Raw genomic sequence first — 26,317 nt, 5'->3', positions numbered from 1 at the left:
AGCATTGGTAAAATCCTGCCAAAACCTGCTATCTCAAATGTTTTGTTTTATTGTAATTGATGGCACTTTTTACCAAAGAAAACAGCAGACCCCTTAAATAACGTATGTCATGTTAAGTTTTGATTGATTGATAGGATAAAATATTGCTGTAGTTCCTAATCCTGAAAGGTTTACTGAGTCAAGATGCAGGTTATTGGTTCGACACTGACAAATCTTTCAGTGGGTGTTCTAGCAGAGTTTTTGGGGGTTACAGGCTTCACTGTGCCACCAAGCCCCATTGCTCTTTCTGCCAGAGCGATTCCAAAAGAATGAAATGTTCTTTACCAGAGGGGGAGGAAGGTGAAAATGGATACAGAAAAATAGAATGGATGAGAGAGATGGATAGGCAGAGAAAGATGGATGAGCTGGGAGTGGTGGGCTTGGGGTAAAAAGAGGAGGAGTGAGGGGAAGGATGTGGGGGAAATGGGGGCACAAAAAAAAAAAAAAAAAGGAGGAGAGTTGGAGGGTGGGGAAGGAGAAGTCGGGGTAAGCAGGGACCTCCCGGCTTCAGGCTTGCAGGGCGATAAATCTTGAAATGAGGAGAGCGAAAAAAGGAGGGAGAGCAAGATAGAGATGGAAGGCAGAGGAGGGTAAACCGCAGAGCATTTGTTTTGGAGATAGACACACCAAATAGATCTATAAACAGAAGGCGCTACGTCAGCCCTCTTCTTGCTGCCTTTCCACGATAATGTATGGAGCTTAAGGGACCAGTCAAAAAAGTCACACAGCTCGAGGAAAAAATGCCAGCTGGAGAGAAAAACTGGTGGAGAGGGAGGCTAGATGAGCCACCATTGTGTGATAAAAAATTACAGTATATAGTATGTAGTCATTTTAATACTAGTATACATAATATTTATTTTAACAATGTGTAATTCCAACACATTCTCAACTCAGGTGGTCAACCACTGATGCACCTCTGCATCTTAGACAGTCACACAAGGTACTGTTCCCCTTAGCGTCCACGTGGCATGTGGTTAATATGAGACCGTGGTTACGTTTAGGTGCCAAAATAACTGTCAGGTTTAGAAAAATCTTACGATCTTCTCTGTATTCTATATTGGCTGCAGCAGCTGATGCTCTGATGGTATCATATTGCCGCGGATGGGTTTACAATGTTAGTTAGTATAAAGCCTGGAGCATCTCATACAGAGACTGAATGGTTTATTTCTGAATATATCTATGGTATATAAATAAGTTCTTTAAATACATTTATCTGTGGTAAAAGGCGTACAATGCTGCTCTGAGTTTCTACCCATGTATTTCGAAATCCACAAATTTGCAAAAACTATCCCGCAAGCAAGGTTCCACAAGGCAACTTCCAACCTGAGGGCTTCGAGATCGAGAACACATCTGAGGGATTTAAACATATTATTTCAGAGTAGAGCTGCAACACATTTTCATAATGGATCTTAAGCTCACCATGCGAGGATACCGTTAGTCCTGTTGTGGCAACATTTCAAGATATGATGGGGAAAAAGTGACCAAAAAAGGAGAGCGAATGAACTTTGCTATGAACTGCATACAACTCTCTTTACTTCTCGGCTGGTTGCCATTTCTCCTGCAGTGTCTGACTCATTCATTAAAGGATATTAACGACCTAATCTTGAATGTTTAGCAATTTTAAAATAAAAAAAGTTATATTACCAGAGACAAATATATTGTATGTTACAAACCTTGACATAAATCCATCCATCCATTTATGTTCCATATCCTCTCACTCGATGTACAGGAGAAGGCAGTTATATACTGTAACCTTGACAAGTCGACACTCCATCACAAGGTTAAAGCATAACACACTCACATTGAAAACTGTTAATGGCAGCTGTGGACCCGGAAGACACCCACACAAACACTGCAATATGCAGTCACACTTCGCACAGAAGGGATCCAGCCAGCAGGTTCAAACCTTTAGCAACTTTTTGGTGCTTACCACGGTGCCACTCACCCACCATGCTGACAACAAATTCAGCCCAGTCAAGAAAAAAAACCTGATGGCAGCTTACGTTTCTGCAAACCACTGACACCTTAACGTTTGTACCAAATTTACATCTCTACAACATGTGTGATACAGAGTTCACATTGTATGTTTGTGACCTGACTTGAGGTCATGGTGGTGGTGTTAAGTGACAAGTGAAAGAAGTTATTAGTGTGAAACCACGTGATATTTAAAGAAGCTATGGGGCTACATTCGTGATTAGGAAAATAGATACTATTGATGGGAAGATGGGAGAATCCAATGCTGAGTTTGTGGTGACCAAATCAGATATTCTAAGCCAAAACTCGATCTTCGCCTCGCCCTCAACAAGTCATTATTTTCCTGAAACAATCCAAACCAATTTATAACATATCTGTGGGTTACAGAAATTTACATTGCTAACATTAATTCTGGTGATTTGATTGATGCGTTAAACTAAAACAAAGTAACGTCATTGTTTACTCAGGCAGCCAAGACCAACTTCAATGCTCGTATAAGCAGACTTCTCAGGCGCTGATTGCATCCTTTGCTAAAGCCCATAATTTCTATTCACACAGAACAAATCCAGCAGTGAAAAATGTCAACAACACATGTATGTGACTCACTGTGTACACAGTAAATGTACACCATTAGCGTCATGTAGCTATGTGTTCTTTGTCTTTTTTCAACCTGCACGGAGGCAAATTGACATAATCTTTGTTGTTATGGCAGTGAGATGTTCACTCGTGATTCTGCTCTGTGGGACAACAGTACAAAGCAGCACGTATACCATACAATAAAACACATGTTTACACTGATACCGAGTATAACACATTCACTGGTGTGCATAGCACTCACACTTACTCAAGGTCATTATACTGTACTTGAACATACATCATTATTAAGTATGCAGCTTGTGCTCAAACACCCACCTTCGGGAAGTGGATACAGAAGTCTCATTAAGTGAACACACACAGAGCAACTAAATTGACATGGACACATGTCTGTGGCAACACATTTGTCTCTATAGAAGCAAATTTTCCCTCAAGTCCTGTGTCCTGTGGCATGCTTGAGGAGGGGAGAAGAGACAAGATAAGTGGAGAGGACAGAGGAGGGGAGCAGAGCAGAGCAGATAAAGTTGCAGTGCTCCATTTGCCATGAAATATTCCCCTGTGGTACAAATACTTTAGGTGAAAGAGGAATAAGTTAACTCGGGAGAAGTTTGTGTGTGTGTGTGTGTGTGTTAGTGTTTGTGTGCATGTGTGTGTGTGAAGAGATAGATGAACGATAGAGTTTTCATGTGGAAAGAGACTGCAGTGACTGTAATATGCTGTATGTGTGTATAACGATAGCTGTCCTTGTTCACCTGTGTGTCTAAATGCACGTGCTTTAGTGTGTGTGTGTGTGTGTGTACGTATTTATGCCTGCCCATGCGATCATGTCTTACTGCTAATAGATTATTGATCAGAGTCAGTTTCCGAGACCTGGACTGGCTGACACTCCCACACACACATGCATACGCATGCGCACATGCACGCACACAAACACAGACCTGCAGCCTACTGAATACTATAATTGAAAACAACTTGCGACAACTACTCCAAAAACTCTGTTCTTCTTTACATTTGCTCTAACCTGACTGGCACACTGGCAGGTGCTGCCGAGTCATGGTTTCCAGATAGCCATCTTTGGAACGATTTCAGGTATTTCAAAATTCTTTTAACATCTGATACCATTCCTTAGATATGTCTTATTGCTCTGGTAGCACTCTTTTCTTCCTGTAGTTCCCTTGCCGTCTGAGTTCCATTCAATTCCCCAGGGGATCACACACGATCCTTTTTCATTTGTACTGAACCCGTGGGTATATGGGTGCTTGTGTGTACGTGTGTGTGTGTGTTTAAAGCCCAGTTTTTTTCCATTAATGGCTACACAGACTCTTCTCTTTAACCCTGTCACCTCTACAATGTCGGGACTATCCATTCCATCAAAGCGACACAGATCAGATAGCTTTCATAGCTAGTAGATGCCACTTACATTACTGGTCTGTTACCAGCCTAAAGGCTGCCGGGTCCAATGCTAATCTATATCGCAGTTATCATTGCTGGTAATGGTGATGCACTCACATATCCTCCTCGAGGTCATCGGTTTCAAGCATGATCTAGAACACAAACAGTGTAAGTTGTACTTAAAAGAAGTGAAACAACCCAAACAGAAAGAGAGATGGAAATATAACCAGATTTAAAAACAATCTAGCTTTTAACACAAGCAGTTTTTGTTGTACCGGTTATTGATGTACAGAAGCTAGCGAGTATGACATGATGAGAACCTAAATGCATCAACATGCGTTGTGTTCCTAGGTGTCAATTAAATCTCGCTCTCTCTCCTCTCGACACTTACTCATGTGTCTTTTATCCAGCTCAACCTCACCAGCTCGTTATCCCATAGTCATAGCTGTTGAATAATGCATGCCAGGCCCTCTCTCTTCCCCCAAAGGAGCACTGTTGGAAGGGATGTGGCTGCTTCAAACTGAATACCCTGATTCACTGGGGGCTTCAGGCTGACGGGAGTTTTCATGTTCTTATTTTTCTATAAAGACCCAATCCTGTTAAATAGTACAAGAAAAAAAAAAAAAAAGTGCTGTGCAATTCTTTGTCTGCTAAGAAACACTTTGAAGAGCGAATTGGGCAGATTTTTCACAACTTGTAGACAGACTAAAAGTTTTAGAGTGTCTAACTGGATTCATGAGACTCTATGCCATGTTAAGAACCAATCAAGTGTAACAATTAGCTCTTTTGGAGACAAACTGTGACATTTGTGTCACTCTTTGCATCTGACAATCAAGGAAGGAAAAATTATCATCATTATTTCTTTTTACCTCATCTCTAACATTCCTTACTAGGACAACCTTTGTGTTTGCATTTGCTTTCTGAATTGAGTCTTTAATCACATCTCCTTGAGGCTTTTTGGCTCATTTTCGAGGAGTTCAATATGTCTTGAGGTTTGTTAGTGTCTCATTGCTGTGACAGGGATTTCCTGATGTTGGCATCTCTACAGAGCTCTCAGCCATGTGATGAAATCCCCAGCCGAGTAGCTGCTCCCATAATTACTGGGAATGGTTTACAAGGGTGGGACATGAGAGAGATGAAATGGATTCTCTTGATGGCAAAACACTGCATAAAATGGGACATGGGAATGGTTGATGATAAGATGAGAGTCTAAGAGGGACAACTGGGAATTTGTCTGAAGGATAAGACGTAACGAATACAAGGGACAGAGAACGGTTCCAACCCATAAAGCTAAATTAACCTGTTGGAATACAATCTTTCTCCATAATATGCAGTGAACATGGTGTCATTACTCGCCTGCGTGAAAAGATCGGTTGTGACTTAATTTATTCTCTGCATCGAACATCAGCAACCAAGGGACCAGAGGGATGAGAGAGATGACTGTGTCACCATCAGTCCACAATGACAGGTCATTATGAATGATGAAATGATATATACCAGGATCTGAGTGTGCATACACACATCACAAAATTACAATAGTGGGGATTTTCAAGACTTTCATTTTATCTGAAAAGACAAGGTAAAACCTAATACATTCTTTAAATAGTACATGAGACGCAGAAGACAAAAAGGGGGCAAGAGACAGAAGATTGAGGATGGATATCAGGGATAGGACAAAAGAGTAGGCCGACTTAAAGCATGAAAAAGAACACATCTTGGAAATCACTTTCAATAAAAAGATGAAATAAACTGATGGTATCTGAACTCGGAACAGCACGCTGCAGACCAGAGCTACATAAAATAGTTCACTTACTTATTCTCTTCCACTTTCTCCAAAGGACAATGCAAAGACTTTAAAACTGATCACACATGACCTTTAACCTGTGTTGGGCTGCATTTTTCGGGTCATCTGGGAGCAGTGGAAACAAGTTGTACAGAACACTGACATATTACCATTGTTTTCTTCGGTACGGTGAACTTATTGGCAAACAGTTGCTTAGTACACAATCCAGCAGTCATGGAGCAAGATTATAATTCATTAGGGGTCATACGGAAAATGTCAGTCCAATATTTACTCTCCTTTTAGCTTTGGTCTGTACCAACCCCTGAGGGAAATACCTGGCTCATTAGCTGGTAAATGCTCCACTACATTCATCAGCTAGTCACAAACTGTGTGTCTGCTGTTTGATGCTGACAAGGTATGACCAAAAATAGGTCACACATCAAGTTGTTAACTGACACAAACATCCAGATGTCTCACATATGCTACCATAAGGAGCAAATAAACAATAACAGTGAAGTGCAAGTACTGAAGCAGATAGCTGTTCACTCACTATACTGTTTCTCCAGTGTCAAAATAGTTCACTCAAGATATAAAAGTATTGCTAAAACATAAGATTCAAGCAGAGACTTCTTTCAGGCGGTGCTGAAGGCGAGGGCATATAAAACAACTAAAGAGTAGAGCGCACTATGGTATTAGTGACTGGTGCCCAGTGTTGGAACAAGGAAGAAATGGATGCATTGATAAAAAAGTAGAAGAAGAGCAGAAACATTACTCAAGATGAGGCTGTAAAAAAAAAGAAAGAAAAAAGCAATACACCAGCTTTACAAAAAGTAAAGAATGGGAATAAGGTGGAACAAGAAAAAGATTGTGGACACCAGACTTTTCAAAGGATAAATCACACTTCTTTCATGTCTCTTTTCTGTCTTTTTCCCCTTGATCTCTCATTCAACTGTCTCCTCTTCAATTAATTTTCAACGCTCAGTGTTCCAGGCAACTGAAGACCCTCAGCTTATTTACATTCTTGTTATATCTGGCTTTGATCTCCATCTAGTGCCTTGTCCTTAATCTTAGTTCCCTCTGCTGTTACTTACTTTCTTGCACCTTCTTGTACATACAAGTGCTCCCTCTGAAAGATGTGCGTGGGACAGACATTCAGTCATTTTTATATGATGATTTCAAACAACTCTCATCTCAAAGCAACGTCTGGATGGTGAATATTTGTACGAATTTAGTATTGTTTAGTACTCCTCAATGTGCCTTTCGTTTAGTGTGAGTTCTAACTCTGCAACAAGTTGCATTAGCTGTTAAAAGTTGGACTTGGGATTCCTTGTTTTCTTTCTCGCTATTTCTCACTTTCTCTGTTCTCAGTTTTGGTTTGTGGTCCCTGTCTGTGTTTCATCCACTCCACTTTGATCTGGGTCTTAATCCTCCTGGAAACCAAGCTGGTGTGTGTTCTGTCTTTGTTTCTCTGTCTTGTTTTTACAACGTTTGTTGTTAATGAGGAACTGTAGCACCCACATGCAGAATGATATATCACTGAGTTTGCCTCTTATATGTAGTGTATGTTTCTCCCCCTGCCAGGCCTGTGTTATAGAGATGGTTTTGATGTCATAGTCATACAGACCCCCTCCAGCATGGATGCTATTTTATTGAACCAGATTCTTCACTCCACTGACTTTTATACCTGCAGCTTAATATCTGTAACATTTTGCAGTAATAGGTATATTACTTTTTAATTTCTCAAAGAAGTCCTTGGTTGAAAATTCGTATTCAATCACTTTATAGTTTTTCTATTCTATAAATTTAAAGTTTTTGGTTGTTGGTTGTACTTCTTTGTCTTTAGATGAATACACTTCTGTTCATTGTTCTAGGTTTTTCAAATGTATTTGTTCTAACAGAGGGTCCTGTATGCTATGAATATTTTGTAGTTCCCTGGAACAGACTTGTGATTTGGAGCTACATGAATGAACTTGATTGACTTGGCTAAGTTTGGATATCCCAGATGTACCTAGTACCTAATTATTAATACAAAGACCAGTCATCAGTCAATTCAAATATGCTTCCTGCCTTCTGGTTTTGACAGGACACATTTGGCTATCAAGGGTTGTCATATTTATGGCTTTAAAGTTTGAGGGAGTCACTTTTCAGTCTCATGTGTAGTAAGTACACAGTAAGTAAGGCCACATCTTCCCAGTTTCATCTCTTGGCTGAGAGCAAAGCACCACAAAGGCTGCCCATTGTTATTTGTTTTTTATTTTTTTCATTTTTACGATAGCTGTCTTTTCTGTTCTAAAGTTGTGCCAGGCTCCAACATCTTAAGTGAGTAGAGGATCTTCAGTTATCACCTCAGCTGTGCCAAGGCTGACATCGGAGCCCAGTGCCAGGATTCTCTCAGTGGCAGATCTATTGTTATGTCACTGTGCCGTCCCTGGTGACTGTGGACCTATGTCAGGGCAACCATAGTCCTTCATAATTTTACCAGGAAGAATACCATGTGACATCAAGAAGGAACACATGTCAGAATGCTGCTGCTGTTGGCGCTTTACAGGAGGAAGGAGGGAGAGGCTTTGCAAGTGCTAGAGGCATTTTCCTTATATAGTACCTCCGTTTAAATGATGCCATACCCTGACAACAACAAGTGTTAAAGTCCTGTCTGCCAAATTGTATCTTCTATTAACAGCCATCCATTAGGAAGGGAAAGTCACCCACTTCACTTGAATATAAAACCAAGTTCCTAACTTAATTTAACACACTCAAAACCACCTAATCAGCAAACACTCCTAAAAAATATTTAAGGTGTTATACTGGAATTAATAATAAGAGCTAAAAAGTAGCTAAAGGTACTCACTACCACACTTTGTGTTTATAATGAAGCAAAGCAAATTCTTGAGTTCTGGAAAAACACATTATGAAATTCACCCTCATCAAGAGCACTGAAGCTGACAGGAAGGAAGAGGAAGACTGTAGCCAATCAAGAGAGCCTCGCTCAAAATCAGACATGTCTGCTTGGCCCATCCTTTCCCCATCCAACACTCAGCTCACTTTTATTTAACTATTTTTTGGAATTTCTTCTGATACAAGTAAAACACTGTTATAGTTGAATTAATCAAGGCTTAAGGTTAGATTTGTGTCAAGTTCACCCATCTGAAAGACTACGAGCTGAGCTGCTCACACTGCCTCATCTGCCAGCTGTAAGTACAGAAAGAAATTGGCTAAAACCAAACACTCCCGACACCGCAGTTCCACTGTTTTGGCAGATTCAGTGGAAAGAAGCCACATGTAAGCCAGAGTGGCAGAGTGTGCTACATAATCAACAAATCTGTGTGCTACTTAATCTCCCTGATGTCACACTACTTTCCTCAAATTATTCACCAGACTTGGAGTGCTTAACCAGGAGGTGTTGTCCCTCAAATTTACCTCAGGAGTTCTGCATTTATAATGCAGATTATAAATGAGTGAGGATGCTCAACCTGAGGCTGTTTTCAGAGGACTTGCAGCCTGTAATTCAAACGAGGCCTTGGCAAAATATGTCAACCACCTCCTGTCTCAGTTCTTAGTCTTTGTAATGAAAGATTGGACCACTGATTTTTAACAACTAAAAGGGTCTTTTGTTCATTTTGGCACTGTGGTGTGACCATGTGTTTCTTTTCTATTTGACTCTATACAATTATTATTTTTTTTTAGCACCACATATGGACATTAGGTTATAGTTAGATTGAACGATGGGTTGATTAGTTTTTACATACATTTTAATACTTTCCTTGCTGTGAAACCGGTTTTCAGGGGCCGTGTATCAGAGCTGCTGCTGTCTCCAGCAAACAACAAGCTTTTCAGTGCCAGTCTACAGGGTGAGCATTTTAAACTCAAAACGCAGGTGTTATGTAGAATCTCCCTTAAGGGAATTTGTGAGTGTCAGTAGAGACAAGTATTGCAACTGTGAAAGCTCTCCTTTCCAGCTGAGTTCGCATAAGACGTAATGCTTCACCCGAGCAGCAGAAAATGGAACATGCTTACTTTGCACTCACGTTCATGTAACTGAAATGCTACTGATCTACTTACTATTTTTTCTCTTACTGGCAATTCCTCTCATACACACACGCATAGAGAGGAAGAGTACAATATGTAATTAAGGCTGAACCACATTGTACCGATGATCTGCACACTGGTAATTAAATCTAATCTGTGTGTGTCTCCTCACTGCACGCATGTGTGTCTCTGCCAGCATGTGCGTATGAGCCAGAGTGTGTGTTTAATGTCATAAGGCCAGAGCAGTGTAATGCCATACTCCCGTCCAGTTAATTAATTCAAATGTCCACCCTTAATTAATTTCACACAGTGGATTGTGACCGTTCCCCTGGAAACAACCTGTGAATACATAATGCCAGCAGGGACAAGGTGTGTGCCGGGGTGGTTGTAAATGGACTGTCGATGTGTATTCTGGGGTGTAAGTGAGTGACTTTTCAGCTTGAGTTAGTCAGATTTCAAATCTCGTGTATGGATGTCAAACAAATATCTAAAGCGTATTTGTTTACACAGTATTTCTGTGTAATTGTGTTTAAGAAAGAGACAGAATCCACTGTACTCAAGATTTTTTTTTTTTGTGAATTTCACCTTGTTAAAGCATGACTGACTTTATGTTTACATTAACACAGAGATATTTATTAGATTATTACACATATCATGTTGCATTGTCAATTTAAGTGTTGGGTGTACAATTATATGAATAGTTAAATAGTCTATCCTCTGCCACGACTGCACTACACAAATTGTAGTAAAGTAATAAAACTGGCTAGGGAATTCAATGAATTGGCACCAAGCAAACTCTACAAAGAAGAGTTAAAATGTGGTATGAGCACCGATCATATTTGGAAGAATAATACATAATCTGATTTAAGTGTTTTTTTACCGGTCCTTTATTGTTTATGTGACATTTCTGTGTATGTAAAAGGTCTGCCAAGTCAAAAAGCTCAAAATCCATGCCAAAGGGAATTGCTCTCTCCTACAAAAAACACTGCTCCTTCACTGCCTGAGAAACCTGGTTTGGAGGGGAACCTTTACATTTGTAAATGATGTGCTTCATGATGTAACAGGTGTTATATAAATATAGAATTATTATTATTATATATCTACTATATAATATATACACTCCAGTCAGTCAGCATACATACAGTTGCTACTGCTATAGCAACGGTATTTTAGATCACACTACCTTGCTCAGCATGACCCGCCTTACTCTGCCTCCGACTGGCTACATCCTGCCCATTAAGTAATGTGCAACTCTCACCGAAGACTGAACCAAGGCAAGATTTCTATAACTAAAACAAGTGTTCAAGACACAGTGTGAAAAGTATCTTAACCTATTCTGCTTGGACCCCCACATAAAAGTATAAACCTGAAAGACTGAACTAGCATTAATATGACCTTTTTAAGAAAAAGTTGTAATATTATGAGAATTGATATGTCATATTTCTCAAATGAAGCTGAAAATGTTGAAGAGGAAGTCATTATTGTTTCAGATTGAGATTTGATTGAGATTATTTATGAACAGCTATTTCAAAGCAGCCACTATAGAAAAGCAAACAACTGTGACAAAAGTGCAGTCATGACATTTGAATGTCATTCAAGCTCAAGACGCTTCATAAAAATAATATGAAAAGCAGAATATACCTGTCATCTGACACTCACCTTGCCTGATCTGATCTTTTCAGAGGTGGAGAAGTTGATAATGTATTTGACAAACCCATCACTATGCCCACATCCTTGTAGCCTCTTGTCTCCTGAAACCATAACAAACTGTATGAAAGCAATTCTAATGTAGTATACATGTTGATATTGTTCATGTAATTATAACTGATAACTCGCCTTGTGTGTTGTCTTAGTTAATGTCAAGACACCTTCATGTTCAAGACCGATGATATTTAATGATAATGCTGGTGTCATATCAATCCCCCTCCCCCCCTACACAATAAAGCTTCACTCAGTGACAAATAAATCTCAATTAGATTACTAGAAAAGACTGTATGGTACAATACTGAGGCAGTAGGAGGGGTGTACCCAAATTAGGGTTTATTCTAACCAGCATAGGTAACATGAATCCCTTTCATGTTAGAGCATACATTCTGTGCACCTAATTTGACATGGTGATTACACTGAACAAATGCTTTAACACACTTCAGTAAATGTACAGTTCTGGCTGTGGAATGAAACATCTCTGTCTTTACTGTCCCATTACCTAATATAGGCCCCTCATTTTCCCACTGATGCTATCATTGAAACTAGCTGTGGGCTAAAAGATAAATTTGTCTGTACAAAGCTATCTGCTTGCCTGATCATTATGCCAATTACTGCACAGAAACCAGGATTGGAGGGGGGTTATTCAAACTTCAATATACAAAGGAAGTTTTGCCCTATATGCCTTAAAGCAAAGCGTCACGATACTTTTTGCTTTAAATTGTGGCGGTCATTTCAGAGTTGAAGCCATGGTTGTTACAGAGGGAGAGGACAAACACAGTGTTATGTAGAGCAAAAAGAATAAAGTAACTTTGAGTTTTGGTAATAAAGTCTAAAAATAAAATTGCACTCAAGAAGAAACCCAGCCAACTACCAATGACCCTGAGTGTGTGAGGTTCACTGAATCAAATGTTAAATGGAGTGCTGGCACACAGCTGATGGCCTTGTGCTCAATGGTTACTACTGTCTCTATGCCAGCAATGCAGCATTTATGGATGTGGAGGGATATGCTCCACAGAGCCAGGATTCATTACAAGGAAGGGAAAGCATTCAATTGCAGGCCATTTTTATTTATTTTTTTACAATTAATTTATTAAAGGAGGCATGTCATCCCATTGAGGTGGTGTAAGAACATAGGAGAAAAGGTCTTAAAAAAAAATCGTTACACCTTTTTTTTTCTGAGCACAGGTTTGAATAATAGAAGCTGAAGAGTGCAAAGCAAAGAAAACTCATTATTAAAGTGTTAAGTAATAAATCATGTCTTTTCTCTGACATGAAATTCATCCTGACAGCCTCTGTGGTTGAGAAAACAGCCCCAGTATAACATATTACCTCCTGTTCGAAGAGAGAGCTGTGTGCCGCACTTAGGAAACTTCTACGCTACGCTGCATCAACAACAAGGGGAATGAAGGGGTTTAATTTATTCTAATGATATTTTCACATCACATCTGCCATGCTCGTCAATGCATGTAGTATGTTCACATACAACAGGGAATTTTTATTGCTGTTTTGGTATTTCTATATTCAAGAAAACCTAAGAAATCAATTTCAGAGAAACACCTGTCAACATCTGGTTTGAATTTTCAGTGAGCAAAGATGCAATCAACATTCATTCCCAGTCCCATTTTATTGGCTCCAGCTCCGACTGCCTGCAATGGAAACATGACACATAGGTAGACATAAAAAATGTGCCCCTATGTTATGATGCTCACTGAAGTTCTTAAGGTTGGGATGTAACAGTTTTCATTCTGTCTTAATTTAAGCAATGCTTGGACATTATTCTGTCTGTGTTGAGTTGAAAAGAGAAACTGAAGTAAAAGATACCCAAACCAAGCCACTGTTAACATTTTCCTCCATACAGCGTTCCACTGTTCCCTCTTTTCCATTGTTTTTAAGATGTAAAAGAACAAGAAAAACAAAAACAAAAACAAAAACAAAAAAACAAAACAAAAACAGAATAAGGCAGAAAGGCAAACTTCACTAGCAATGGGAAACAGATCAATTGCCTATTGTAGCAGGTTTGTCTGCATTAAAGTATGTAAAGTATGGAGACACATTAAGAGGTCCTCTCTACGCTGGTGATTAAATACTTGGTTTTTAAGTATAGTGCCTGAAACTCTCAAAGGCTCCATGCAATTTAGTTCGATAAGGAAGCAACAAGAAAGCACATTTTGATGGAAGTTTGGTAGAGCAAAACCCATTTTAATGACAGAATCATCAAGATGCTTTACATGGTGCCTCATGATGTGCCCTTTTTCTTCAGTCAAGTTTTGTGATGAGGGGATTTGTTGTGGCTTTTTGATGACGTGACCTCTGAGACAGAAGCTGGAGGGATGAATGGAATGATCTTTCAGAGCAAGGGATTAATATTCCTATTCATTTTGTCTAGTTTCGTCTGTCCCCTCCGGTGCCAATGTGACTTTCATTCTCCTGACATTCTGAAAGATGCTGTTAAATGTTAATGGAGACTATTTTTACATGGGTCGTGACCATGTCTGGCACACACGTACATGCAGGACATTCACACCGGACACATGGGGATTTTGTACATTTGCCCATGCAGGTAGACAAATATGCAGACAGACGCACACCCACATAGACACTCAACTACATACCATCCTGAGTTTTGTCTTAAATAAAAAGAAAATAAACTATATTATACTCCTGCTTTTAGAAAATGTATCAAATGATCAAATGATCCCCACTCCCCCTGGCAGCACTAACCTCTTCAAACCTCTCTCAGTCAAAATTTTCTTTCTTCTTTCTTCTATTATCTTTAATTTAACTTCAGTGGCAGCATGGATGTCTTATTTAATATCTTTTTTAATGTTGTGGGGGACAGGAAAAAAAGCTTAGACATCTGACAAGAATGCTGCTGGTGGAGCTCTCATTTGGTGACGTCGACACTTATTATCACAGACAAGTCAAGAAATTCCTCTTTTTGCAGGCTGAGGGCAGGAGAAATCCTCATCTAACTAGCGCCACCCGCTACAGGTGACACGCTGTGTAAATCAAAAACACATTACATTTGTTGGACTTTGGAGATGCCACACATTGGGTGCTCAGTTATGATGGACTGGTTTGTTCACTTTTTATGGGACATAATGCAATTTAGTGAAAGAAAGTAGCAGCTCATTTTGTTTTAAAGCATTTAGAGCTGGTGAATGGACACTGGGTGAGATCATGTAATATGCATTATAAGTTAAGGAATACTTTCTCTTAAAAATGCATCAACATTTTAAAATATCAGCACTTTAGTTATTTTACTTATCTATCAAGTGCAGCTATGTCATGTTCTAGCTAAAAAAAAAGGGCATTACTCATGACCAGTGTGCCATAGAGCAAGCCAAATATTCCCCCCTACGTTGCATCATTTGTAATTAGCACAGTGGTGGAAAGACCCACTGGATTACAGTACAAGCATCAGTAAAGTACAGTGCAAGAAACATTCCCTACATCTTCAAAGCATTGTGTCAAATGCGTTACCATCAGTGCTCTGTTCTTGTTTTGGACAAACATTATTGATAATAATCAGGAAAAGTGCCACCAAATATACTAAACATGCACCAGTCATCTCAGTAGCACAACATTGTTGTTCTCCCTTAACTCACCACCCAAACTGGCATATTGACAGTATCTAATATCACTTAAATTGCTCTTGAGACAGACACCAGTAGAGACTTGCATTTGTCATATCACACCAGCTGAGGATGACATGCAATTTCAATCAAATGTTCCTGGCCCCTGGACTTCCTGTTGAGTGTCTGAATGATTGTTTGAGATTCAGATTGTTTCTACATGAAAGGCATCACTTTCAAAAAAGACAAAGACTGCTGTGGACATAAACAAAAACATGCCACTCTATCCAAGACAAAAGAAATAATACAACAAAAGCTATTATATTGAGAAGAAACTCGCATCATGCACCCCAAGTGACACACAATTAAAATCAAATGTGCTTGACGGTTGGACTCTGTGGCATCCATTTCTTTGTCACAAACACAAGGCATGAATAGATAGCCAAACAAACAAAAAAAGACGCTATTATTCTTCAGAGGAAGTTGCAGGCGCAGGCCACCCCCAGTAACATGCTATTAAAGTCAAACAAAATCACACTGTTACAGTTCCACTTGCCAGGGCGCAACAGTTCCACAGCAATGGTCCTAGAATTATAGCCTATACCAAGGTCTGCATCCGTTCAGTTACATTTACCCCGAATTGTTTACAATGCTGCAAAGTCAAAATCAATAGGGCCTGCCAAGACGGGAACAGCCTAATGTTCCATTAGAAGTCTCTGCTATTCAATTACTGCTCCAGAGTTGGAGAAGTTTCAGCTAGCTCAGGTCCCCAGAGGAGAACCACAGACAGAGTATGAGGCAGAGAGAAGGAGTAATAAATCTAAAACTGACAAACAGCAAAAATAAAGTTATGGCGTCCTCCCACCTTCACCTACCCCCCATATTCTTCAGTCTTCCTTGTAGCTGCAGTACAGGATATGGATGAGAGAACCGCTTCAATTATTGTTGCTTTCAACTTTTTCATTTTATTTCATGCGATCATTATTGTTTCTCACTTTTTTTTTTTGCAGCTTTAATTATCGTTTCACTGGGGTTCATTTCTTCTTTCATACTAACCGCCCTCCCTCTCTTTACCTGAATTCATATACACTAGCTCCACTGTCTGTGTGAGATTTTTTTTTTTTTTTTTCTCCCCAGGAAGCAAACCCCTTATCCAGGCAGTCTGCACATAACTAGGTCTGTCCCTGGAGAGCCAGTAGCACTACAGGGGTGGGAGAGGAAGACCGACATGGAGAGAAAGCAATAGAGAGAGGGAAAGAAATGTCACAGACAGGGGGTAGAGGAAGAAAAGGCCTAATAACAGGGAAAAGAGCCACATAAGAGGAAAAGTCAAATCATAAAGATAGAGGGGGATAGCAGGAGAGCAGTATAAATGAAGTTTTCTTTGTATCTCCTGTGGTGGTGATAGGTCTTCATGGGGTCCCTATGGGGACAATTATAGGGCCCGGTGGCAAGCGTCAGTGTTTGTGTGTGTATGTGGGCATGTGTGTGACACTAAAGACAGGCCTTTGTGGGGCTAGACTCAGAGGGAACACTGCATCTACTGTGTGCCTCTTAAAATACACCAACACACCTTGAAATACCCTACAAAACCTGCTGCTCTGTAGATAATCCCACTGCCAGTGGCTAACACTGACGCCATCTTCCGAGTAAAGGCATACTATTACATACAGTGCACTATCTATACTTTGTAAATACCCCATATATGCAAATGAATAAATAAGATCTCGCAACCATGCCTTCCCACCAGGTGGCATTCAGTTCTCCCTCCTTATTGAAAATCATCATCAACCATCTGATTACAAAGCAAATCTGCTGATTCTGTAATATTTACTCCATACCAATGCCAGCATCATCTTTCAGACAAATGCTGTATGTATATGCTCCATGAAGATATTTAAAGTTGGACAACGTGTGTCTGGTTCCTTCCACCATGCAAAAATGTAACGTAAAATGTCCTGGATACAGAGTCTGCACGGCAGTGAGCAGAGCTCAGCTGTCAAGTTTTCTCCCTTTTCATTTCATTAAATAAGTGATTTAAACAAATCAGAAAAAGTCTGGCTCATGTCCCATCTGCAAGCACAGAGGGGGAGGAGTTAATGACCTATATACCACAGCCTGCCACCAGGGGCATTTGAGATGTTGGATCCACTTTTGAGAAGCTATGACGTTGTCCATCACTATTAAAATTCAGTGGTATGTTCAGGTGAAAAAGCCTTCTGATGGTCATAGTCCACCAAAAAGACAGCTGCTCGATAGAGTATCGACTTTTTTACTTTCTAACTTTGTAGATGATCAGCCCTTGTTTTCCCAACTCTTCCTACCAACCAGGTGTCAGTATTTGACAGGTTGGGAATGAGCCTCAACAGTCAGCATTTTTTAATTCGATTTTCCAATCTAAAAACTACCTGTTCCCAAGCGTTTCCTGTTATTCATGCTGCCCTGTTATTTCCTTTTCCCTTCCTGAAACCTGTTCTGAATGCCTTCAACTTATCCTCCACTGTATGTTTGATTATCTTATTCAGACCTGCCTGCCTATTGATCAACCAGCCTGTCAGATCAATCAGTGAAGTATCTTTTGGACGTCAATTACGTCTGTGTCTACATCTTTCTGTTGATGCCCACCACATTTGTTACACTGATCTGTCCACAATGCGTACTATGGATTTTCCACAGTGAATGTGGCTGAGCTGTGCTGCACCATGTTGCTCTACACGTATTGTCAGAACGCATACAGTGTGCTGTGTGTGGTGTCTTCCAAGCGCTGGCTTGTGATGTTGCTCCCAGGGCTGGCAGAGATTTTGGCTGCTTACCAGCTTTATTCTGTGGCCACACAGTCACTGCTCCAGGTCCTGTGTCTCTCGCAGCTTCCCTGGTGCCTCCAAATTCCTGACAAGTACTTTTCTGTGCTTCTCCAGAGCCTTCCCATTCCTGCCTGCTGCCTTGCAGCATTTCCTTGCCAGACTGAGTGTGCTGCACTACTACCTGTTATGTGTTGGCTTAATGCATGCCTGCAACATGCCTTCCCATTTTTACAAGACATATCCAAATATGATCATATTCATTTTTGCACTAGTTTCTTCTGTTGCTTGGTTTTACTTGATAGATCTGACATGAAGTAAGCAGGGAAATGTTCACTGCCTTTTAAGAGCACTGAGATGGTCCATGGATGGTGCCAGATTTGCTGTGATTGTTAAACTACACATTTTATGAAAAACAAAAAAAAAAAAAGTATTTTTTGTTCAGTGTTCACTTTTTTAAATTTAATTCAATTTAATTTTCTTTATGTATCCATCAGCTATACCTTCTGAAAAAAGAAAGAGACCAATCAATTCTTTTGATTAAAATCTGCAAGCAACTACACACACAGCTAGGACGCATCGCCAAACGATACATCTCTGAGCACAGTATCAGAACTTGGTTCACAAAACAAAGGTTTATTTTGAGGTATTTGAACCCACTCTTAAACTGCACAGTAACATATATTATGATAAAACAAAACAAAACAATGACAGAATAAAACCATTTAATCTTTCCAGCAAATATGGAAATAAAGGCCACAAAGGAACATTATACTGACTCTAAGAAAATAAACACACCAAAATTTGCAGTATAAGTTGGACTGTTAAGTCTGCTGTTCCACCAATTAGTTTCTCTTCGTCTCTGTCTACCATCCCTCTTTGGTATTTATACCTTTTCTTCCACCCTCCTACATTTCTTTGCTTCCCTCTGATTTCTTACTTCCTTCTAACCTCCTTCTCCTTTTCTCTTCAGTTATCCTTTTTCCCTCCCACCCAGCCAATCTAATTTCTCAGTGTCGCTGTTAATGTGTGGTTTGTATGCAGTGTTCTGTATTTAGCTCTCTCTGGGAGTCACAATGTTCCTGTTACCTTTCCCACAATGCACTGATGTGGGATGGCCTCGATTATGCAAAATGTGTGCATATGGGGTTTTTGTACAAGGAATAATACAGCTGTGTGGGAGGGGTGCCATCTTCATCTTCATCTCTATCTACATGTCTTTACATCCTAGAATATATTTTCTCAAGAACCGTCAAGGCATACTATGTATAATCTGTCGATTGTTGTTTGTGAACATTTTAACAGGTTAACAGTGGTTGGTTGTTTAGTCTCATTCGCTTTGGGTTGGCGAAAGCATCAGTATTTGACAAGCTGCTGTGGGACACAACATCCAGCTATCTTCCCCAAGAATCACCGGTTCCCAGAAATACAACATACTAAGGGACACAAAAAAATAAAAAATAAAAAAATAAAAAAAACTATATAGGCAGAGGGCAGGGTATCTGCAGATAAAAACACTACCACCCCTTCTAATGGGTCATTAGTGAGTGATAATTTTGTAAAATCCCACATAGTATATCTTTGAATCTTTTCTACAACTCTGAGGTTTCCAGTTTGAATAAGTGCAAAAAACAAAGGCAACAAAATAAGTCAGGCCCAAAGTGCTGTGCATGCCCATAATGACGCCTCAAATGTGCATTAACATGATGTCAGCTGCCATTCCTCCTCTCTCTGTTCATTCATGTTTTTTGTCTCTCGCTTCCTGCCTTCCTTGGTTTCATTATTTTCTGTAACTATCTGTATTTCTACTTCAATATCACTCTCCATGCTCAAGTACTCTTATCTTATCCAGTTACCCAAACCCCAAGGGATCCTCTTTAGTTTGTGTCCCTCTGATTTTAGCATCGTCTCAGCTTATGACATTGTATCATTTCAATGAGGGGTTCTTGGTGTGTGTGGCCATGAAACTATCCTATATTTACTGGAGCAAACACAGCAAACTGTTTTGTTTTCTCTTGTGATATTATGCCTGAATGTGTGTACATCACTGCATGTGTTGTTTGAATAAGGGTGTTGGATGAGTTCAAACTAATGGCAAACCTGCGTAGTGTAATGTGTAAAAACATGACTTGCACTAACGTTAATGGGGTGCTTAAATGAAACCTAATAGTAAGGGATGAACGAGGACAACATTATCTGTAGCTGTAAATATTCCACAAAATAATCCATATCCGCATCTGTGTTTGAGTAGGTGGGACTTAACTCAAATGTGGATGGCGCTCAACCAGAAATGTTTGACAAGCTGTTGTTAATTCAACCCTGACAATGCTAAAGGTTGATCAGAATTTGCTTTATCTATTTTATGAATATGGATCTAACTTTATAAACTTAAATCGTAGTCAGCTACCTAATGAGGATTTTTCTTCCTCACAAGTACATATAATTAGGAATGTCCCGATCAGGTTTTTTTTACTCCGATCTGAGTCCTTTAATATTTAGTATCTGCAGATACTGAGTCCCAGTCCGATACTTAGCCTTAACTAATATTTTCCTGGATAATGCAGCTGCATTAACAAAAAAAGGACCTGCATCCTTAATAGTTTATATATATATATATATATATATATATATATATATATATATATATATATATATATATATATATATATATATATATATATATATATATATACATTTTAAAACAAAATATATACTTTCATATCACTCTTTCTTATTCTGCATATGCTAGTGCAACATTGGCCTGCCACCTTCCTTGTGTTAGCAGGTGAGTCTGTGATGCTGCACTGTGACAGCAGACTCTCATGTACAGCCAGCTGAAGTTTGTGCGAGACGCAGCCTACTGCTATTTTTCACATTCCTACGTTGTCACGTAAATTGACGTGAACGTGTTGCTTGTCTATTTCACACGTTCAGCATCTCCTCGATTGTTTTACATGATCTGCTGTATGAGTCCTGTAACTCGAAAGTAGAATCAATGTAATATAATGCTGAGATGGTAGGGATGTTTCTTATTCCTTTTGAGAGTCTGCGAGTGTTTGCTGCTTCGGTGCCTTTGCCCGTATTGCTTGAGTGAACTTGTTAACTCTGAGTGTTTTTGTTTTTTCATATGCTGTATCAAATGTGTAGTATTACATGCAGCGCTTTTGTTGGCCGTCTGTGCAGCACACCTCCGCAATGTTACATGTCGCCGTTGGACTGCTTTCACTTTCTAAATTAACCAGTTTCCACAATCAGACATTTTATCCACAGGTTTGCCAGAGTAACGTTACGTGCACATCTGCACTCTGCCACAAATTGTGCTCTGACGTAAAAATATAAAAAAAAAAACTAAAAAAAGGCCTTGGGTTCAAAATTGCCGATCCCCGATCAGTGGAAAAATGTCCATATCGGGCCTGATCCCAATTCTGCAGATAGGATCGAGATATCCCTACATATAATGCCATATTTTCCTCAAGGATAAAATGTGCATTATCTGTTCCATGTAATTCAGCCATCTACTTGCTTGACCCTATTAACAGAGCTAATTTAAAATCCAAGAAGATAAATATGATTCTTTGATTTGTAGTCTGGATTGTTAGGCAGCAGCTTTGCAGCAAAGGATCTCTGTCCTGAACTGTGAGTATCGCTCTCTCCCTCTGTCTTTTGTCTCCCCATCTCTCCACAGTTTGCCTCTTCACAAACCCAGCAGAAGACTGTTGTGTCCCCACAGAGCTTAGCGGATACTTTTGATTCAACAAGCTCCCCCAGTGCAACCACACTTCACTGTAAAAGCGTACTGACTGACAATACCAAAATAAGAGCGTTCCTGCGGTTTAGAAAATGTGAGGGTGACCTGCTGTTTGCTTTTATGTAAGAAGATAAGCTCAGCCTCAAACACACACTCAAATACACACATATAGTTGCACATACACATATGCACTGGCTGCCTCACAAAAGTAAAACAAAAAATAAATAAATACAGCTTTGAGTGTAAAAATTTCGATAGCTACTCAGAGGTGCATGCAACCATCACACACACATTGCACATTATCACACAGGCTTGCAAATATAACGGTTGACAATCATACACAGCTACAGGACAGAGAAAGACACACAGACACACACAGACAGGCTCTTATCACAGAGTGTAAAGATTCAAAGGAAACAAAACCATAGTGTATATACCCATTTCTTTATCTGCTTGTGTTGGCTTGCATATTTTTGTTTATATTGATGACTTAGAGAGATCTAGTACTATTCCAAAAATGGCGGGATGCTGTATAAAACAAATAAAGAAATGTGATCAATTGTGAATCTTTTTTTCTGACATTATGCTTATATACATCTGCTCCTTTTGATTTTATTTACATTTTACACAGTGCCCAATTTTTTATTTTTTATTTATATTTATTTTTATCTTTTATTTTATATTTATTTCTTGTTTTCACATAACTACAAAAAGGATATGTTTTGTGGTCATTTATAACTGCTACTAGAAATTATAAATACAGTACCTACAGGGCGTTCCTATTAGCATATTTAAAAAGACGGCATCTGTAATATTTTCGTACTGTAATTGATTCAAGCATTGGTTTTGAAGTGCACTAAAGTTTTTGAAGACAACGTGTGATATTCTGACATGCATGCACACAATCCCACCAATATGTCACACTGTTCTCAAATAAATCATTCCAAGGTTCAAAGTCATGCAGCAGTATATTACTCACTGCCATCTTGGAGGCAACAGACTGGGATGTAGCTGACTCATGTTGAATCATGTTGATGTGAACGTGATTCTGCATTCTACATGTCCCGTGGGCAATAACCTGTATAGTGAGAGCTGCATCCTACATGAAAATGCCATTAATGTCAGCTTTCAGATAATAAAGGGCTAGCAGAAGAGGATGGACTCCAATTTTTTTACCATATCTAAAAATGTGTTCTAGCACGTCTTGAAAAGGTTTCAATGACTGGAAATAGAGTTAATGATTTTCATACCATTATTAATTTTTTTTCAATCATCACTGTGCTCATTTCAAGTGCAATTTACGGACTGCTTATTAGATTTCAATTCATGTATTAAAGTTGCATTGGTTTAGGGTTGAGTGTGGTACAGATTGTAAAAAAAAAAAAAAAAAAAAACACCTTTCAGAAACAAATTTCAATGTGTGATTTTAAGTTGTATGATAAAAAAAACAGCAACAGCAATTCAGATTAAATGACATGTTGTAATTCCATGTCCACAAAACTTAAGGACATGTGTAGGACTGTCAATCAAATCCTTCAAATCAAATCAGACTTTCAAAACTAAAGCAACACATTTTACTTTTATTTCCCCTTACAGCTGTACCGTTATTTACTTGTGATTACTGAAGCTGACTTGTTATCTTCAATGTGAAGAAAATAACAAAGCACCCACAGCTGAAGTACCAAAAATCTGATTCATGAAGCACTTGAAAAGCACTTATCGTATTTCTGCTCTGCACAAGTGGTCTTGATAGCCCTCAAGGTTATCTTGCCATGTATTTGCAAGAGTCTTGGTAAAACGACTGCTAAAGACCTTTTGTGACATTCCGGCCTCTTCCTTTCTGTCCAGTTAAAAAGAGACATCAAATGAAAGCAACATTTTCAGAGAGTTGGAGGCAGATTTTTTTTCATCCATCTATTCCCCTCATAACCGTGTCAACACAAGCATTTGTTGATACTCATTTCATCTCTTCTTAAAACCTTCTCCTCTCGCCTCTCTTCGCTTCGCTAATTACTTTTCGCCACAGTCGTCCTCGCCTTCACTCGCTCTCCAGCACTTCTCGTCTCAGTTCATTCAATCTCCTCAGCATCATTCTTCACTTTTGATCAACTCCCTCCACTCTTACAATTATTTCCCTCATCCGTTTTGCTTTATTTTGACTTCTTTATTTTTAGCCTCAACATCTCCCTGTTCTTCACTTTAGTATATTCTTGCAGCGTTTGTCAGTCACATGTAGATATTAGTACATCTTTCATCTGAGCACCTCTATTCATCTTGGTAGCGTGACTTATCTTTTGTTTTTTAACTATTTCTTCTAGTTTTTTGTAGCTTTCTGTGTTTCCCTTCCTACAGCCATAAACCACATATCATGTACAGCATACCTTGTCACTATAGTACATAATATATATAATGCACTATGATCACTAGGTATACTGTACATGATATGTGTATACTGTATATGTTTTTTGCTTTAAGTGGAATACTCTGATTCCAACGTCTACTGTTAATATCTGTTAACAATATTGGTAATATTTGTTCATATTTTGTGGTTTCTTTATACCTCATTGCAACGTTGAGTGAATATCTTTGGGTTGTTGAGTCATTTGAGGGTGTCATCTTGTGCTTTGAGTGAATACAGGCATTTTTAAAAATCATTTTCAGCGATTTTATGCATCAAACAACTTATCAATTAACCAAAAATAATCAACATAAAAACCCAAAAATGAAAATCAGTTCCACCCCAATTATATTAAAGGAGTTTTTACATGACATTCATTCAATCGTGTTAAAACAATTTACGAGATTACGTCATAACTAAGCAACTTCCACTGGGAGAATACACGGTCCTTGACAAGCAAAATAAACAATAAACATTTCAAACTTACTTAAAGCCCTCAACAAGCTCAAGCTCAAAGTGTTTTTGTGCACACCTCTCAAGGATCATATCATGACATCAAATATCATGAACATCATTAGAATTACTAATAGAATAGAACTGCTTTAAGCTATGCCGGATGTTCATATAAGACACATTTACCTTCACAAACGTTTAGTTTTACAGTAATGAAGAACACCACAACCGTGTGGAGCATTACATCTTTCATACATTTCCTGCCTATCAATTGTCCTATATCTTTCTATCTGGCTCTATCACACCATAAATCACCTGCTCCGCTCCTCTCATCTACACACACACACACATACACACACACACACACACACACACACACACACACACACACACACACACACACACACACACACACACACAAACACTCACATATGTCTGTGACAGCATGCCACTATTGAAGTCAATCCTGCTGCTTACTATTCATATACATGAACACGCACACACGCTTGAGCACACATACACACAGTGTCACAATGATTGCCCTATATAGAGTGACATAGTGTTCATGTTGCCTCAGCTGATGGGATCGATGATGATACTGTGTGTGATGAATGGAGATATTGGAAAAGTGCTGGATCATATACAGTGCTATAATATGTCAAATGCATGACAAATAGACCCAGACTGCTGGGAACAGCATCTGATTTCTGTTCATTATCGGGGTGGAATGTGCACACACATTCACACACACGTACACCCCGACCACATAAATAAACATAGGACTGATTCTGTAAAAAATTCAGTGCAACATACACTGCAAAATATATCAAACTAATTGAACCTGAAAATATATTTGACTACATTTACACCAAAACACATGAAAGCACACACACTCACAGTTAAAAAAAAAAAATGCATAAAGTTTTGTCGTTGTACTCGTCTTACCCTGCGAGACTGGATCTCTTTGACGTATAAAGGCAATAAGAATTCGGAGACTCCCTCCAATCGGACGCCTTCCTTGGTCACCCGCAGATTCCCCATACCATCCTAAAAAGCCACAGATACATGCAGAGAGAGATAGAGAGAGGTTCAGTGGTTATTCAGAGAGCAAGTGACACGTCAATTTAAAATAACCTCAGTTCATATGCACACAATTTCCTCACAACCACGGAGTGATTTACTCTGCTCAGCCACACTCTGATGGGTGTTCCTTTAGTCATATATATATATATATAATGCAGGGATTTATCACTTAATAAGTCCCATTATGTTTTACATGGCGATACACAGGGACAAAGCAGAGAACAATGGTAAGACATTTTTTTTAAGCCAATGAATTATTCAAACAAGTAAAACGCGTAAGGTTAATTGGACTGGGGATATGTTATAGAAAAAGTTACATCTGTCTCGTTTGGTTACATTCCTCGAGTTTCAATTTCCACATCTACTGCTGTGTATCTGTGTTAAATGCCCAGACATCCCTATCAACTATAATAATAGTTATAATAATAACTATAAAGTTCCGTTTTAGGGGCAGAAGATTTATTCAGAAGATTTATTCAACATCAAAGAGCATCATACAATTACATCGCAAAAAACAGAAAGTAATGAGTTGCATAGTAAGAACAACATGTACATTCTATGTTCTCATTCAGCAACAATAGATCCCAGGAGTCTAAGTCTGTGGCACAATGAAAGCCACAGTTGTGAGCTAACACAATTGTTGTTTTATATTTGTCAAAATGACAAGGTGCAAAAGGTTTAGATCACGCTTTAGCTTACAGACACAAAAACCCCAGGAACATATTTCAGCATGTCAGAAAGACA

The 26,317-nt window shown here is 39.1% G+C and overlaps 1 protein-coding gene across 8 annotated transcripts in view; it reads right to left on the bottom strand.

The window, feature by feature from the left end:
• The window catches only part of LOC119028631 (zeta-sarcoglycan), a 325,032-nt gene that overhangs the window by 83,100 nt on the left and 215,615 nt on the right, over positions 1-26,317 (bottom strand). For all 8 annotated transcript variants that reach the window (XM_037114889.1, XM_037114843.1, XM_037114850.1 and 5 more), the window contains one exon: positions 25,436-25,537. In XM_037114889.1, coding sequence (XP_036970784.1) covers positions 25,436-25,537 — 102 coding nt within the window. The remainder of the gene's footprint in view (positions 1-25,435; positions 25,538-26,317) is intronic.

This window comes from Acanthopagrus latus, chromosome 1 (assembly GCF_904848185.1).
Source record: "Acanthopagrus latus isolate v.2019 chromosome 1, fAcaLat1.1, whole genome shotgun sequence".
In the NCBI taxonomy this organism is placed as follows: Eukaryota; Metazoa; Chordata; class Actinopteri; order Spariformes; family Sparidae; genus Acanthopagrus; species Acanthopagrus latus.
The sequence above is the reverse complement of the archived record's forward strand: the minus strand, read 5'-3'. Positions and strand labels throughout refer to the sequence as shown.